Here is a 15,608-nt window from a genome sequence, read left to right as displayed (position 1 = left end):
AAAATACATTTAAGAAACAAAAACATCTTACACAAAATCATCCAATCACAGCCGTCGAAAGGATCAATCTGCACTGAAGATTCCCTACGAAAAGTGCTTGCAAAACTACGGATTCTGATTTGGTGTAGTATAACCTTGACTGAAACCCTTTCGCAAATATGAAATTATATCCTACATCATCAGGAACTGATAAAAAGCCATATAACACCGATATCGTTCGGACTCTCTAGAGAGCTGATCACATGCTGTCCACCAATCATCTACGGGTTACTGATACTGTCCTCCTCACAACTGCATCCAGTGGTTATAAGCGGCAGTTGGTTCTGTCTCTGCGCGTCATTCCGCGAGGCTCGCTGCATAGTCGTATAAGGACGACTGTTGTAACGGTGGAAGGACGTTCACGCGCGACTGTTGGCGTTGTGAAACGACAGGACCAGGCTTCTTATTTGGAATTCTAAACTGGAAATTTATCCAAGACTTTGATTTATTCAACAAAGTCATGTCTACTACATGCCAAGCAAGTCAAAGGTAAGCATAATTATTTTTTACCCCTAAATCATACAGAAAGTGTGTTATAAAACCATTGAGTTTTGAAACAACAGTATGACTAATCAATTGATACTGTATTGTGACAAAACTTTGTGAAATTTAATTAAAATTGATTTTATAAGAAATCAAAAAAAAGCAAGAAATATCGCAGTGTTTCTACATATATGTCGTTGTATAGCCAAATGCATCCACCCTCTTCATTGGACGTGCTGGTTCCAGTGATGACCGCTTCTTCGATGCATTTTGTCGAACCCAAATAGTATAACAAATGTAACCCTACGTATTTATAAACAAGTTCTGGACACAGATAAGCTCCGTGGTGTTTCTACTATTGCACAGTGTGTGTACAGCGTGTGTACACTGGGTTGTCCACAGCGTAATTTGCTGGTTGCGTCAACCGACAATTGCTGTACCAACGGAATGGTATTGCAGAGCATGGTAATTATTATACTTCCTCGTAGATTAGGAATGTGACTTTCGCCATGACTGCGTACCCTTCAGTGACATTAAATATACATATAATAGGCGCATACGTAGTTAATACGATGATTGACGTAACCCTTCAGGTTACACTCGAGGTCATTGCCAGGCCAATTTTTTGCATTAATTCTACTGTCTGTCTAACACTGGGAATTAAGGAATTCCAAAGGTTTGTTAATTGACATAATAACAGTTAATCAAGAACACATAATTATGGCAGTTTCTTTACAGTGCACAGTTCGAAGCCTTTTAACATTGTAAATTAGTGAGGGGTGCGTGAGAATGGTTTTACGCCACTTTTAGCAATATTCCTGCAATATAACGGTTGGAGAAACCAGGAATGGGCTTCTCATGACATTGTAAATAGAGTTTACCATTCTTATAACTGCTTGTTATTAAATATTGTGTTATTTGACGCTGCTAGAAAAACCGATTAACTGTTAGGTAAGCCATCAACAGTCCAATCGCGGCATCCAACAGAACTATTATTCAGTTATCACGGTCAACCGACAAACTGGACGCTGACCATTGTTCAGGGCCAAGATTTTCGAAGCTCTCTTAGCGCTAAGATAGTCGTAAGTTAATGCTAATGTTAATGTATGGCACTTACGACTATCTTAGCGCTAAGGGAGCTTCGAAATTCTAGGCCCTGTTTGTCTGTTCGTTGCTTAACGCCGCACTATTCCAGCTATATGGGGGCGGTCTGTAAATAATCGAGTCTGGAGTGAGCGAGTTCAGTTTTACGCCGCTTTTAGCAATATTCCAGAAATATCACGGCGGGGGACACCAGAAATGGGCTTCACACGTTGTACCCATGTAGAGAATCGAACCCAGGTCTTCGGCGTGACGAGCGAACGCTTTAACCACTAAGCTACCTCACCGCCCCTCGAATCTGGACCAGACATTCCCGCATCATAAGCATCACGAGCTTCAATCTACGAATTTGGTATACGATGACATGTGTTAACCAAGAGAATAGCTATGTAACAATGTTCTCGCTGCAAGGTTGTCAAGAAGTGCCTACCTAAACCCATACGTTCACGTCCGAGTGCTTCTAACAGTTCACGGACCATAAATATATTGTCTTAAAACTTAAGAAGAATATTACCCGTATTTTGTCAATGAAATACCGATTCAAGATGTTATTGGCACACTGTCCATGAGCAATAATGTAAGCTCATTGACCATGCACAGACAATTTTATTGGTAACGCTGTATGAATTACAACGACACCTTCGATTGACAATTTTCTATCAACTATTTGTGCCTTCATGGAACATCAAACGTTTACTACTACTACTACTACTACTACTACTACTACTACTACTACTACTACTACTACTACTACTACCACCACCACCAAGACCACCACCACCACCACGGAGATCCGGGTTAGAATTGGTCTTCAGCAACCCTTGTTAGGTGACTAACGAAACCGGGTGGTCAGACTCACTGACCTAGTTAACACATGTCATCGTGTCCACTAAATTGATGGTTCACTTTCTACAGGCGATCTTAATTCCTATACAATTGTAAATCTAGTATTCCCTGCATGTCTAAGACTGCTTCCTGGGTTCGAGACCGAATATCATAAACAGTGTTTCTTACGAACATTCCATACGTATATGTAGTTCGTCTCTTCCGATAATCATCTATATAATTCCACAGGCCACTGTGTCCTCCAAGACCGTTCTGTCCTCTCGTGACATTACTAAACTTACAGAATAAGTGATTTTCTAACCTTTTGCTAGTAGTGCTCTTAGAGCATATCTTACATTTACAGTCCAGAGTACTAGTTCTACTTTCTGAGCCTCCTCAATCTTAACCACAGACTGACGGATATGTGAATCACTTACATTAATGTACTTATCCCGTTCCATCAGTCGGTACTGCGAACTCTCAACAGAATAATCGGATACCATTTTCGTAAAAAATCCTATCTGGTCAAGCCATCAACTTGACCTAAACCAGGACATACTTTTGACTTAAACCAGGTCAACCTCAGAAGATCCTCGAAAGTCGGTTATGATGTTGAGCCATCCCTTAAAGACGACGTTCATGTAATCTGCTGTCGCTGTAGAGGACGTTGTCGTGTCACCGATGACTGTCAAGATCCCTGTGGTCCTAATTGCCGACCACCAGGATCAATAGAGGGGAGCTGGTCACCGAGCCTTTTATTTGTTGAGACCGACTAAAGAGATCCACGTCCGTTACACCACCTTACACAACCCAGACTTCCGAGTCCAGACTTGGGCTCACAAACACCGATTGATCAGTCTCGAGTTCCAGCTGCTGGGAATAAACCAAATAAATCAATTGAAAACGTTTTTCGATACCGATTAATTTCAGAATAAGAACGTTCTTGATGACTCTTTCGTGGGAATGGATTGCTCTTTCTCATTTTTGTGGCAATCTTTGTTCCGGGAGATATGAATGTATTTACTTAAACGCTTCCTCTTTGGGCTTATATGTTTCCAGATATCCTAAGCTTGATGATATGGACCCAATAGTCTTTCTTAAACGCTCTTTGTCGTGCAAAGCTGTTTTAGTGCACCTTTTTGCAGTGTAGGTTCATACATCTTTAACCTTGAATAATATACTGTTTGCATGTTGCCGTGTCATTTAGCATAGAGCAATAGCTGCGTCCGTTATTTTTTATGTAGCATGTCACAGAGGTGGGTCAGATGGTTGTATGTTTTCTGTACAGCAGTATGGCTCTACAAAATATATCCACAATTTGACCAAGATGATGTACATGTAGCCGTGCACCAGAATACGAAAACGGAGTATTTGAGTGACGACCGAGCATGCTCTTTCTACCAAGACTTCAAGATCGTCATAAGGTTATTGGTCTTTTTTATCATGGTTAAACATTCCAGGATTCAGTAGGGCCGCTAAAAGACTTATTGGTAGACACTCGGAGTACATTTCCGGATTTGAAATGAACAACTGACCTGTCTTTGTGTTTAAGACGGGCGCCACATCTTCGCCAACACCTGGGGGTATCTCTGTTTGACAATGATTAACAGACTAATGCTTATGATATATTGGCTATAGCACAATGGACTCTTTTTCAGCTTAACTGTATATGACTATGGTTTGGTTCGTTTTGAGTGATATTTATGGAATCCTGGAAGGGACATTGTCGCGTTGTCGCCCTCTCAAATACAAGCAAAATGAGGCAAAATTAACCAAAACGCGACACGCGACATCGTGACAATGATACAAATTGGCGAAATGGCGAAATGTCGCGTTGTCGCGATGTCGCGACAATGTCCCTTCTCGGATTCCACAGATACTAGACTGAGTTAGCACAATGGTGGACATGCAATAATATATGCATCAAGATTAAGAGTAATATGCTTTGCAAAGGAGAATACTAGTATATAGATAGATATAGATCCGATATAGATCAAAAGTTTTTTCGTAAATACATTCAACCATCAAGATGTTGAATGGCGTGAGTTAGGCACCGACCTTCTGGTACTTTGGTGTGCTTGAAAATATAATCATCAATAAGATATTTGAAATACAATTTAATATCAATTTTCTGCAAAAGAAAACCTTAATTGGTGAGTTTAGTAAGAAGACCATACAAATAGTCTCCATACGAATTCCCAGAACAGTATATATCAACTTGCTTCCTATTCTTTTTTTTTTTTTTTTGGGGTCATGACATGAAATAATGTTTTTTCACACAAAGGAGTTACAAAGGACAAATGTTTGTTTTTTTACGGAGCGCTCAGCAATATTCCAGATACCTGATGGCCTTCAGTGAAGAATAGACTGTGAATGCTCGCTGACTGAACCACAATCCCACAATGCATCCGTGGAATGTCCCGTGACTAGTCAACTTCATCTGGATTTACTGTTCTAAATGTACGTTGGTAGTAGAAGTACGACGTTCACATTGCCCAGTGTGGTTTACGATAATCACAGACGAAACTAAAATAATATTGAGAAGATATTTAGCCCGTACGTAGACCGTATTCAAACTGTTTATCATTTGTTTTCACGGCAACGTGCGTCTTAACGTAGGTGGGTCAGAAACGTTAGATAGCCCTCAACGAGGATTGCCAATTTAGGTCACCGACGCCGTCTCTTTTCTGTTTGTTTTCTGCCTAGATTAATTCCTGTGTGTATTAAATTTGGCATCATATAATAGGAATACAGTTCGCTCTACCCCGATGTATAGTGTAATACAGTACACTTTTGCCCTAAACTATTGTAGGTAAATTACGAGGACGCTTGCGTCAGAGTGCTTTAACGTTATAATAGTTCAGGACAAAAGGTTCTTTACTACACTATACACGGGGATAGAGCAAACTGTGTTTTTTTATTATTATTATTATTATTATTATTATTATTATTATTATTAAAAGTGTTGTCTAATATATTCAAAACTACAAGAAGTAAGAATACAGGAATACAACAGGTTCCTGTTTGTGGTGGACACGAAGACACAGCATTCAGACTCATACAGACATATAGATTTGGTAAACATTGTATTGGAAAGAAATGTCATGCGGTATTCGGCATCAATGCAGATAAATCCAGACAGAGCACATTATAACCAGAACTGATGGCAAAATACATAATGACAAGCAAAAAAGATCAGTGGTTGCAAAGAACGGTCATTAAACACATTTTGTAAACATCAGAAGTTTCCCGACAAATGTAGGTCCAAGTCGTGTTATGTCAGACAGAGGATCAGTGAACGAATAACAGAAAACAACGTCGGCAGGAACGTCTTTACAACAAGGCGCGGCTTCAGACTTCAATGTTTATTGATTTTTCCACCACTAACAGTGTAGGTGTCTCATGTCGTGGGTCTTTGGCGTCTTTCTTTATCGATTTGTTAATGATTTTATCCCATTTCCATATATCTCCATATGTAGTCTCTAAATTATCTTAATATGCGTTCTATTTGACAGAAGACGTCCAGATCACGGAGTTTCTTTGTTCGTTTGGAAGGTTCTATGCACATAAACGCTCTCATTAAAAGAAACAAGCTGAATTCCCAGTAACAGTACAGTGCCACCACCACTTGTTTGGGGCAAAACTCGACTGAAATGACGATCAGGTGGTCTGGTTCTGTGACATTCATTGATTGCCATTTGTGATGATGAAGACGTTGATCACTTTTACTGGTTTCAGCCATTGGTTTGCCTGGTTCAGATTTGTATATTTTTAACCATTGGTGTGTATGGTTCAGATTTGTATATTTTTCAGCCATTTGTTTGTTTGGTTCAGATTTGTATATTTTTAACCATTGGTGTGTATGGTTCAGATTTGTATATTTTTCAGCCATTGGTTTGCCTGGTTCAGATTTGTATATTGTTCAGCCAGAATAGTTCAGTGTAAAACTCCTTGAAACATGCTGTGGGGTAGCATAATGGTTGATGGGTCTGCTCATAACACTACAAATCTGGGTTTGATTCCCCTCATGGGTACAATGTGTGAAGCTCATTTCTTGGGTCCCCCGCCGTGATATTGCTGGAATATTGCTAAAAGCGCCGTAATCTGGAATAATGGTTTAAGGTGGCAAGAATTCCAGGTTTTGTAAACATATGTCATCCGTACAGCAGGAGTAGGCGCAGACGTTCCGTGTTTGTTAACAACAAAGGGGGATAACCCCAAATCGCACTTCCTGTTACAATGTGGCCACAATATCGCTGGACATTTTACCTGCGCTTCAATCAATGGCTGCCACTGTCAAAATACCGGAACACCAGTGCATATGTAACAGGGCGCGGGGTCATCCCATCGATGGCATACCTTTTCCGATTGCTGACGGTGTTAACCTCTTTGGTCATGGGGAATCCATGGTTCGAATCCATGCACGGGACTCTGAAATTTATTTGGCTCTACTTTGGTGACTTCTTGTGAGATTTGCGCAGGAGGAGCATCTAGAAATCTAATCTTGTTAAATTGAACTTGGGAACGAAACAGCAGAAAACATTTTTTGACATTTTGAAATTCAATGTGCTGCTATTTTAGTAGATTACAAAAATATTGTCTTCTACTGTATCCCCATGGGATTTACATACATAATATAAGTGAGGTCTGTCAGTGTGGCAAGAAAAGTGCCTTTGCCATACTCATCCTTAACTACGTCAGCAGTATTCCCGCTGAATTAATCCTTAACTGTGACTGGATCTATCAGGCAAGATCTGACAACTCCGAAAAAATAGGTCGCATTAGGTGAACCCTTGGCGAACTATGAGTGTCCAAACGAATGGAGGATAGAGACGTTTTGAGCCAATCAGATGACACCATTCTCAAACAACTTCATATTGCCAATAATGCCATCGTTATCACTTTCATTCCGGAAGCCCGTAAACTTCATTTTCGAAAAAGAGGCATTAGTATTGTTGCTTGGAATATTTAACTCGCTGGTAAGGATACTGTATAAGCCTCCACACTGATTTCAACTTTGTCGTTTAACATCGCACTACAGCTATATGACAGCTGTCTGTAAACAATCGCATTAGGATTCGATGAGTGAGTGAGTGAGTTTGGTTTTACGCAGCTTTTAGCAATATTCCAGCAACATCACGGCGGGGGACACCAGAAATAGGCTTCACACAATGTACCCATGTGGGGATTCGAACCCGGGTCTTCGGCGTGACGAGCGAACGCTTTAACCACTAGGCTACCCCCACCGCCCCTAGGATTCGATGATATCTGTCAACAAGGTCAGTAAGCCTGACCACCCCGTACGGCAAGGATCATAATCAGGAGACGTGATCCTATATTGGAATGACTCTCAGATCTTGACAGATAGCGATTTGAACTTAATGCGATTATGTCAGATGAGCCTGTTTGGAATAAGACACCGAGTGTCCTCATAGTTGCAACCACTAGTCTGTTCGAGTAGATGCTACAAAACAGGCTACAATCATACTGCTGATTATCGCGGTGTAAAACAACATGCACTCCTATCTCACAGATTTCAAATACCGGTGAAAGAGAAACCATATTCAACCACTGCTTTAAACTATAACTTTGTGGACTGTAACTTCATCTCACCAACAGGGATGGATTAATCCCACATGCCTGCAGCGCTAAGTCCCCATGTCACAGAGCACAGAAACCATGTTAAATCTTACAAAATCCTAAGGAACATTTCCTCGATAATAAGCTTAGAGGATCACAGAGTACATGCAGCTCTACACAACAGGAAGGTGAGTAGGTTGGATGCGTTATTGTTAATGGGCAGTTGCTGCTGCTGATTCTTCTCTGAATGACCTCTTTTTATCAAAGATGATAATAACAACTGTAGGCTTGAGTGGCTGGTCTTGATCTCTGGAATAGTGGAGCTTGCTTTGACGAGAGATCAGGTCAGAAGAAATCGTGAACAACACGAGTAGTCTGGAGACTTTCGGTGAAGTCGATTCGAGGAAAGCTACCATTTTAATTATTTGTCAGAGGTACTAAATCATATGACCGCCTCCGTGGTGTAGTGGTTTGAGCGTCCACCCGGAGTGCGGAAGGTCGCGGGTTCGATCCCTGACCGCGTCATACCAAAAGATGTTAAAATATGGTACTTGTTGGTCCCTGCCTGGCACTCGGCATTTTTGGGTACAACAAGGACTGGTCGGCTCGGAGTCAGTATAATGTGTCTGAGTGGGGTATTCATGCTTCCCTCCGGCATGGTATCTCAGTGGGCTAGCACTATAAAGCCGGCTTCAGTCTGGGCTAGTATAAGCAGCCGCACATACACATACACACGCATGCACGTCGTCATATGAGCGAAATATTCTCAAGCACGACGTTAAACCCAATTTCACCTCACCTCACCTAAGTCAAATAATATTATGTATATCTCGATTGTTATCCGGTTCAAAGTTTTGGTTTGGTTTGTTGTTTAACGCTGCACTCATCAATATTTCAGATAGAGGTTACAGATGCTGCAGTTGGAACTGGGCCGCCGTTATCGCGAGGTCTCAGTGTCATGACACCCGTGAAGGTCCGGGTTAGAATATTGATCTTCAGTAACCCATGCTTGTCGTAAGAGGCGACTAACGGGATCGGGTGGTCAGGCTCGCTGACACATGTTATCGGTTCCCAATTGCGCAAATTGATGCTCATGCTGTTGATCAGTGGATTGTCTGGTCCAGCCTCGATTATTTACAGACCGCAGCCATATAGCTGGAATATTGTTGAGTGTGGCGTTATACTAAACTCACTCACTCACTCACTCAGTGTCATGACTACTTTTCTTATATTTGTTCAACTTGTTATACAGCTGGAATATTCTTGGTACAGGACTGATTAAAAAACAAACAAACAAACATCAATCTGCCACCTGTCCGTGTAACCAGGCAACGGGTGGCTCATTCGTCTAAGGTCCTAAATTCAGCTTCAGAATCCTATATGGCGGTGGAGTAGCCAAGTGGTTAAGGCGTAGACTCGTCACGCCAAAGACCCGGGTTCGATTCCCCACATAGGTACAATGTGTGAAGCCCATTTCTGGTGTAGCCCGCCGTGATATTACTGGAATATTGCTAAAAGCGGCGTAAAACTAAACTCACTCACTCACTCAGAATCCTATAATCATGGGTTCTAATCAGAGATTCGTCCAGTTCCTGGTTTGCCTGCACCATAGCGTTGCTGGTGGGAATTGGTCACAGTAGTAATAGTCTTCAAACAGCCTCACTTCAGGATCTCCACTGACATTAAGTAGACACTGATGCTGTTCAAAGCCGTCTACACAGCATTACTCTCCGTCTTGAAAGAAATACCCAACCACACAACAGAAAAGCCTGTTGATCAGGACAGAAATCTGTATTCGTGTCATCTGGTATGGACAACGAAGCACATAATCAAATCAATGTTCTTGTCGAAAGCAGATTACGCCAGACCTCCATCTGTAATGCTACTCCAAGTGGAGATTATATAATGCCGTGTTTGCCATTATCCAATTTCTGCTGGATGAGCTCCAGGCTTCTCCCTGGAGTAATTACGCAGCAAACAGAGCCCGTGTCCACAACTCATTAAACGCCTAGGAAATATTATCTTAAAGCACGGTTCAACTAAATATGGAAATCTCTTGAACTGTCAAACTCCGACTCACAAAACTTCGTGAAAGCAGATTGGTAATATGAATATACGATTGCATTTTACATTTATTTCTTAAATAAAAAGCCTCGGGCAAACAATTTAAATTTCATTGTGTTATATCGGGTGCATGGATACATGTCACACACCTACTACCAGATTCCACAAGGTGTAAAGACAACATAAGCAGTGAAACATTATGAATAGATCACTAAGAATCAGTGATGACACCAGGTGTTCACGAAAGGGGTAAGCATGTTCTGCCCTACATTTTGCATCCTCCACTCACACGGTGTTCATATACAGTAAGTATTTGTTATCAGACGCTGCACAGCAGTACGCCTGACACACAACGACGGCCCTAAGTCTTCATCAGATAATCAAAGGATGGACCAGACAATCAATGGACACGACAGCATATTTACTGAGTTTCATGAATGAACAAGGACGTTAAGGATATGATACCCCAAACGACATTAAAAGGTTCCGACAAGAGACTTCACCAAACCCAACGTCCAAAGAAAAACCATTTCGTTCAGTATCTCATGACATATCGATTTTAATGTTTACATTATTAATAGATGAGCACGTCGGTTGCCTTTCGTCCACAACGCCAGTTTGCAGATTTGTGTTTGGTAGTATGTTTACAAACAGCGCAATCTATTACCTTCAGCACGCGCGTTTCCGATCAATTCAAGGTCATTTGACACAACCACTTCCTGTGCAGGTAAGATACTGATTAGACTGAATCATGTCAAATGGTGTACAGACAGGCCGTCATGGCACTTTGTCTGTGATGTAGAGCAAGACAAATACATCAGGTTAGTACAACCATCAGCTGCGATCGCTGCAATTGGAAACACGGGATAGGATCTCATTCAGACAGAAAAAATAACAGAAATTATTCGTGTTCACCTGGGTCTTTCCGGACCATTTCCTGAATCTGACAAGAGTTTGATATAAAAGCATATAGCTAATGTTGGCCGGATGTATTAACCGTATTCAAATCGACACATAAACATTTGAAGATGTTACCGATATTGATGTTTTTCTAAAACTCCCGAATGACACAACAACATAAATATGCTGAAGGTCTTTAAAAGCATACCTTTTCTATATTCATTAGCTAAAAGCAGAGTCGTTTTTAAATATCCGACTGTATGATATGAGAATGGATGCATGATGGATGGAACTACCAATGAAAACGGTTGAACATGTCATCGTATCCCAACTGCGTATGTCGATGTCCATGCTGTTGATCACCGGATTGTCTTGTCCAGACTCAATTACTTACATATAACGCCGCCATATAGCATAAACAACCAACCAACCATTCAAAATGTAATGATTCCAGGTGTTTGTGTCGTACCCGATTGGTGGCACCCATCACACACACATGCAAAGGCTAGTCAATTGTTCACCCGAAAAATCACGGAGACATATGGTACATGTACATAAATATGGAGTTACATCGGACATAATTTTCACTGTTGCGCTAATTGTGAAATGTCCCCCATATGTCAGCTAAACAACGAAGTGAAACCTCTCCTCTAAGCTTTGACTGTTGTAACATTGATTAAACGAGTCATATGGCGGTCTTTGAAATCTTTGTGGAAGGAACATGCTCGATTGTTCCTTGAAAAATGCCTGATATGTAGAAAAGTTAGGTGGGGTTACTTGAATTTTTTTTTACATGAAGGAGAAATTGACTCTTTCAAAGTATCCCTCTTGTCAGACAGTATCATAATGAAGTTTTAATTGTCACTAAATCTTTATGCATAGCTCTAGATGAGAAACAGATAAGGAGGTTTATAAGTGGCTATACGACCATTATTCAACGATATCTGATCATCGATGAATCTGAAGCCTAATTTAAATGTCTTTGCTTGTTTTGACTTTGCTGCTCCAGAAATTCCGTGCCAAATGCTTTAAGAAGAGTATGAGCAAGACGCGGAGCATTGGGCCTATGTGCCAATACCTTCTTCCGGGGTGAGAAGTCTAACACCTAATTTTTTTGTTGCCAATGAGGACATTCAGCATTATTGTCTAAGAACAACATTTGCTTTTATTTTTGACATGTCTGAAACTTCTGTTTCTGAGACGTGGTCATCATGTTTAGTAATGAATGAATGGGTCAAGGCATGAGGTTTTTCCCTAAGTTAAAATATATTTGACAGAAGTTTGCTGTTCTTAGTGTTTTATTTCAAGAAAGTCACCCCTTCAGTGCATTAGAGAATTAAGACTAACCTTTGGGGCATGATTTGGTGCTACATTTGCTGGGTCCAGAACTCTATTTCTCTCTCTTGTTTGGATTATCATTGAGCTTTGAAATCTAGTACAAAACAAGGAATGAACATATTAAGTATCGACATTTGGTAGTGCTGATGCATAGTTTTTGCAGATCCTCCTCAGTTAACATACTCGCTTCAAACAGAGCAATTGTTTACATCAAGTTCTTTGATCAAACAATGAATAGGTAATGCTCATATGTAATGGATACATATTTGAAGCATTGTCAGTTACAAACGAAGAAGCTGGGTGACAGATGACTGTCATAAAGGATATTATTCCCGTACCGAACCTCCATCCTCTCTTACAGCTCTGTTGGCTCATTTTGGGGATATCTATTATTATACTGCTGCAAAGAATGTGTGATCCAAATTTGAAGGCGTTTGTTTGGAGATTAATTCCATGACTTGATTTAGAAACTTTGATCGCAAACAGCATATGTGGCTTCCTGAGATTACTTGACCACCGACCGACCTTTTCATGTTCTGATAGGAATGCTTTTAAAAGACAAATTATGATTTTCACAAAACAACCCATCCACCCACCTCTCCGTTTAATGTCAACCTGTTAGTCCCATACACGGCTAGGTATGAATATGTCATGGTGTACCAAGAGTAATGAAGGCTCTTTCGAGTGGCCAAGTTATTGCTTGGCGGTCAGTGATTGGGGTGACATTTGAAATTACCCTTCGAACAGCCTATATAAAACGCTTATTATCTTCGTTTTTCCCAATCATGGAAGGTAATACGAAGATCGGAAGTCCATTGCATCCGGTGGTTCGGATTTCCTTTTGCGTCTACACCAGCATTTAGACACCTCACATTGTCTGACAGCAATTTTTCCGGGGACAGTTATCTCTATTGATCTAAATGATAATAGACAAGTGATATGTTTGCAGAGAGTTAGGGATTCCTATCTCGAGTGTCTGTACAACATAGCAGTGATGGGCGTGACGTTTACTTTAAGCAAGGCGTGTATAGGATCATTAGCATCTTCGTATTCTCAGATCGTTGCATTTACAAAAAATAAATACCTCTCTTTATTGACATTAACGATTGATGTCTAAAATTTTAAACGACCTCCATCTGAAAAGTACGCTTAATGAGCAGTAATAATATTTTGATGTGACATTAATATTGTGAACAGATCTAAAAGATAAGCATCAAACATTTGAGAGTACTCAATCAATCTTTTCGTCTGTAACTTATCCCCCGAAGGATCTTACTTTGTAAAGATTAAACCACTGATTGGTGGCTATCATGAAATTAGCGCTCTGAGGATTGGAAAGACAGTATTTCTCTGAAACAATTATGTAAAGACCTTTTGACGGAATCTGCGCCTATTTTAGCACTGGCTTAATACCACGGAGCGGTGAAGGATTTACGGACATATTTGTGATTCGGGCATTGGTCTGATTTAAGACACGCATAAATCAGCTAAGACGAACCGCTCTCTGTCCTTTGATGACCATCTTCAGGGACGAGTGCATAAATAGAATGGACCCGTGTCTCGTGTGTTGCTATTTTCGCTGGTAAGTGTTAAAATATAATATAGTGCCCAATTCTTATAAACTAATGTCATCCATATTCACAGAATATTTGGTCTACTCGTGTCAACACTTTTTTATAACCCGCATCAACATTGATCAAAGTATGTGTCGTTGGTTTGATCAGCAAAATCACGAACTGGACGCCTGGTATCAACCATAGAACATGTTATCATCACTATTGTATTTGAAAACGGCATTTGTGTATTTCAAACAGCTGATGTCACCCCAGTTTCTTATCAGTAAATGTCACTGTTTTGATCTCTTCTTGCCATCACTGTTTTGATCATTCGGTTTGATCAATTTTTCATTGCAAATTAACGCCTCCATATTATTGATAACATGGTGGCATTACTATTTGAATCAAATGGTTACGTCACTGTTTTGATCACATCACGTGTCCTTATTTTTGATCATTTGGTGACATCATTTTCCGCAATAAATTTTTATAATCATTTTTGTTGGTTTATTCACTCCCGGATTTGAATGTTTTGGAAGCGCTAGATTTAAGATTCAACCATCACATAAACAATAAACGGTAAACGCTGTGACATACTGCAGAGACTTTAAAGTACACAACGTTGATCATAATCAACGGTACAACAGATGGGAGTTGGTTTTATGTTGACTACCCAGCGAGAAGTCGGGAAGTGTGTCTCTGAAAAACAGCAGCTGTTTGGCGCAGTGCAATTTATTTCTATAAAACAAGCGACAAACCAATTTCATGAGTCAGACACCCTTTGAACCAGTGTCCTGCTACAAAAATCGATAGGAAAACAAATTAAGCATGTAGTGTATCACTTATTCTAATAGCCGTGCAGCGCTAACGTGGGAACATGAGTCTGCTTGGCTGAAGAGGGTTTATCACACACCTCTAAGCACATGCTCCATCAGACAGAGATATGTGTGTTGCCCGCACCGTGTGACTTGTACCGTTAGTAACAGTTAAAGGGTAACGGTATGGGGGGATTGGGATCCAGCGTTACTCCACATTTCATTAATGTGACTGTTTCTAAAGAGCCCTGTCTTGTGTTCATAAACTAGTGCGGCAATAACAGAAGAATATTAACGGCATCAAAAAGGCCATCATCACCATCGTCGCTACTGTCATCGGTATTTGGGGCGTTGTGGTAGCCTAGTGCTTAAAGCGTTCACACGTCACGTCGAAGACCCGGGTTCGATTCCCCACATGGGTACAATGTATGAAGCTCATTTCTGGTGTCCACCGCCGTGATATTACTGGAATGTTGCTTAAAACGTCGTAAAAGTATATTAACACACTCATTGTCATTATTTACAAATTAAAATCTATACGTGAAGCAAAGAGGGCTCGGGTAATCCTGATACAGGCAGGCTGGTTAGGTTCATCATCAGCTCAAGGCCCTCTTTACACGCAGACCAGACAGCGAAAGTATTTTCTCCCAGGAAGCGCTGTCCAGTCGAACTTTTGCCAAGAATACCCTACATTGCAGCCTTCTGCATGAGTGTCGGAAAGGCCGTGGTCCCGATGGAGGACCCTGGCACGCTCCAGATTTGCGTCAAGAGATCAGGAGGTACCAAACCAATGACACCGAAAACAATGGGGAGCCTGGCGAAAGTGTACTTGGGATGCAAGCGAAACGTTTCAAAGGTCCTCATATTTATCATGCTTTTCCTGATTTTTTTTGCAATCACTTTACTA

At 40.8% G+C, this 15,608-nt stretch overlaps 1 protein-coding gene across 2 annotated transcripts in view; it reads left to right on the top strand.

Moving 5' to 3' along the window:
- Window positions 1-288: 288 nt before the first annotated feature.
- LOC124289823 (calmodulin-A-like) overlaps window positions 289-15,608 on the top strand; it is a 41,625-nt gene continuing 26,305 nt past the window's right edge. The window contains exon 1 of one of the 2 annotated variants that reach the window (XM_046726497.1): window positions 289-528. In XM_046726497.1, the coding sequence (XP_046582453.1) occupies window positions 511-528 (18 nt within the window). In that variant the 5' untranslated portion in view covers window positions 289-510. The remainder of the gene's footprint in view (window positions 529-15,608) is intronic. The other variant, XM_046726498.1, reaches the window with a different exon arrangement.

This window comes from Haliotis rubra, unplaced genomic scaffold, assembly GCF_003918875.1.
Source record: "Haliotis rubra isolate DU_JTF1 unplaced genomic scaffold, ASM391887v1 Scf45, whole genome shotgun sequence".
NCBI lineage: Eukaryota > Metazoa > Mollusca > Gastropoda > Lepetellida > Haliotidae > Haliotis > Haliotis rubra.
Note: the sequence above shows the minus strand (reverse complement) of the source record. Positions and strands in the feature narration are given on the sequence as shown.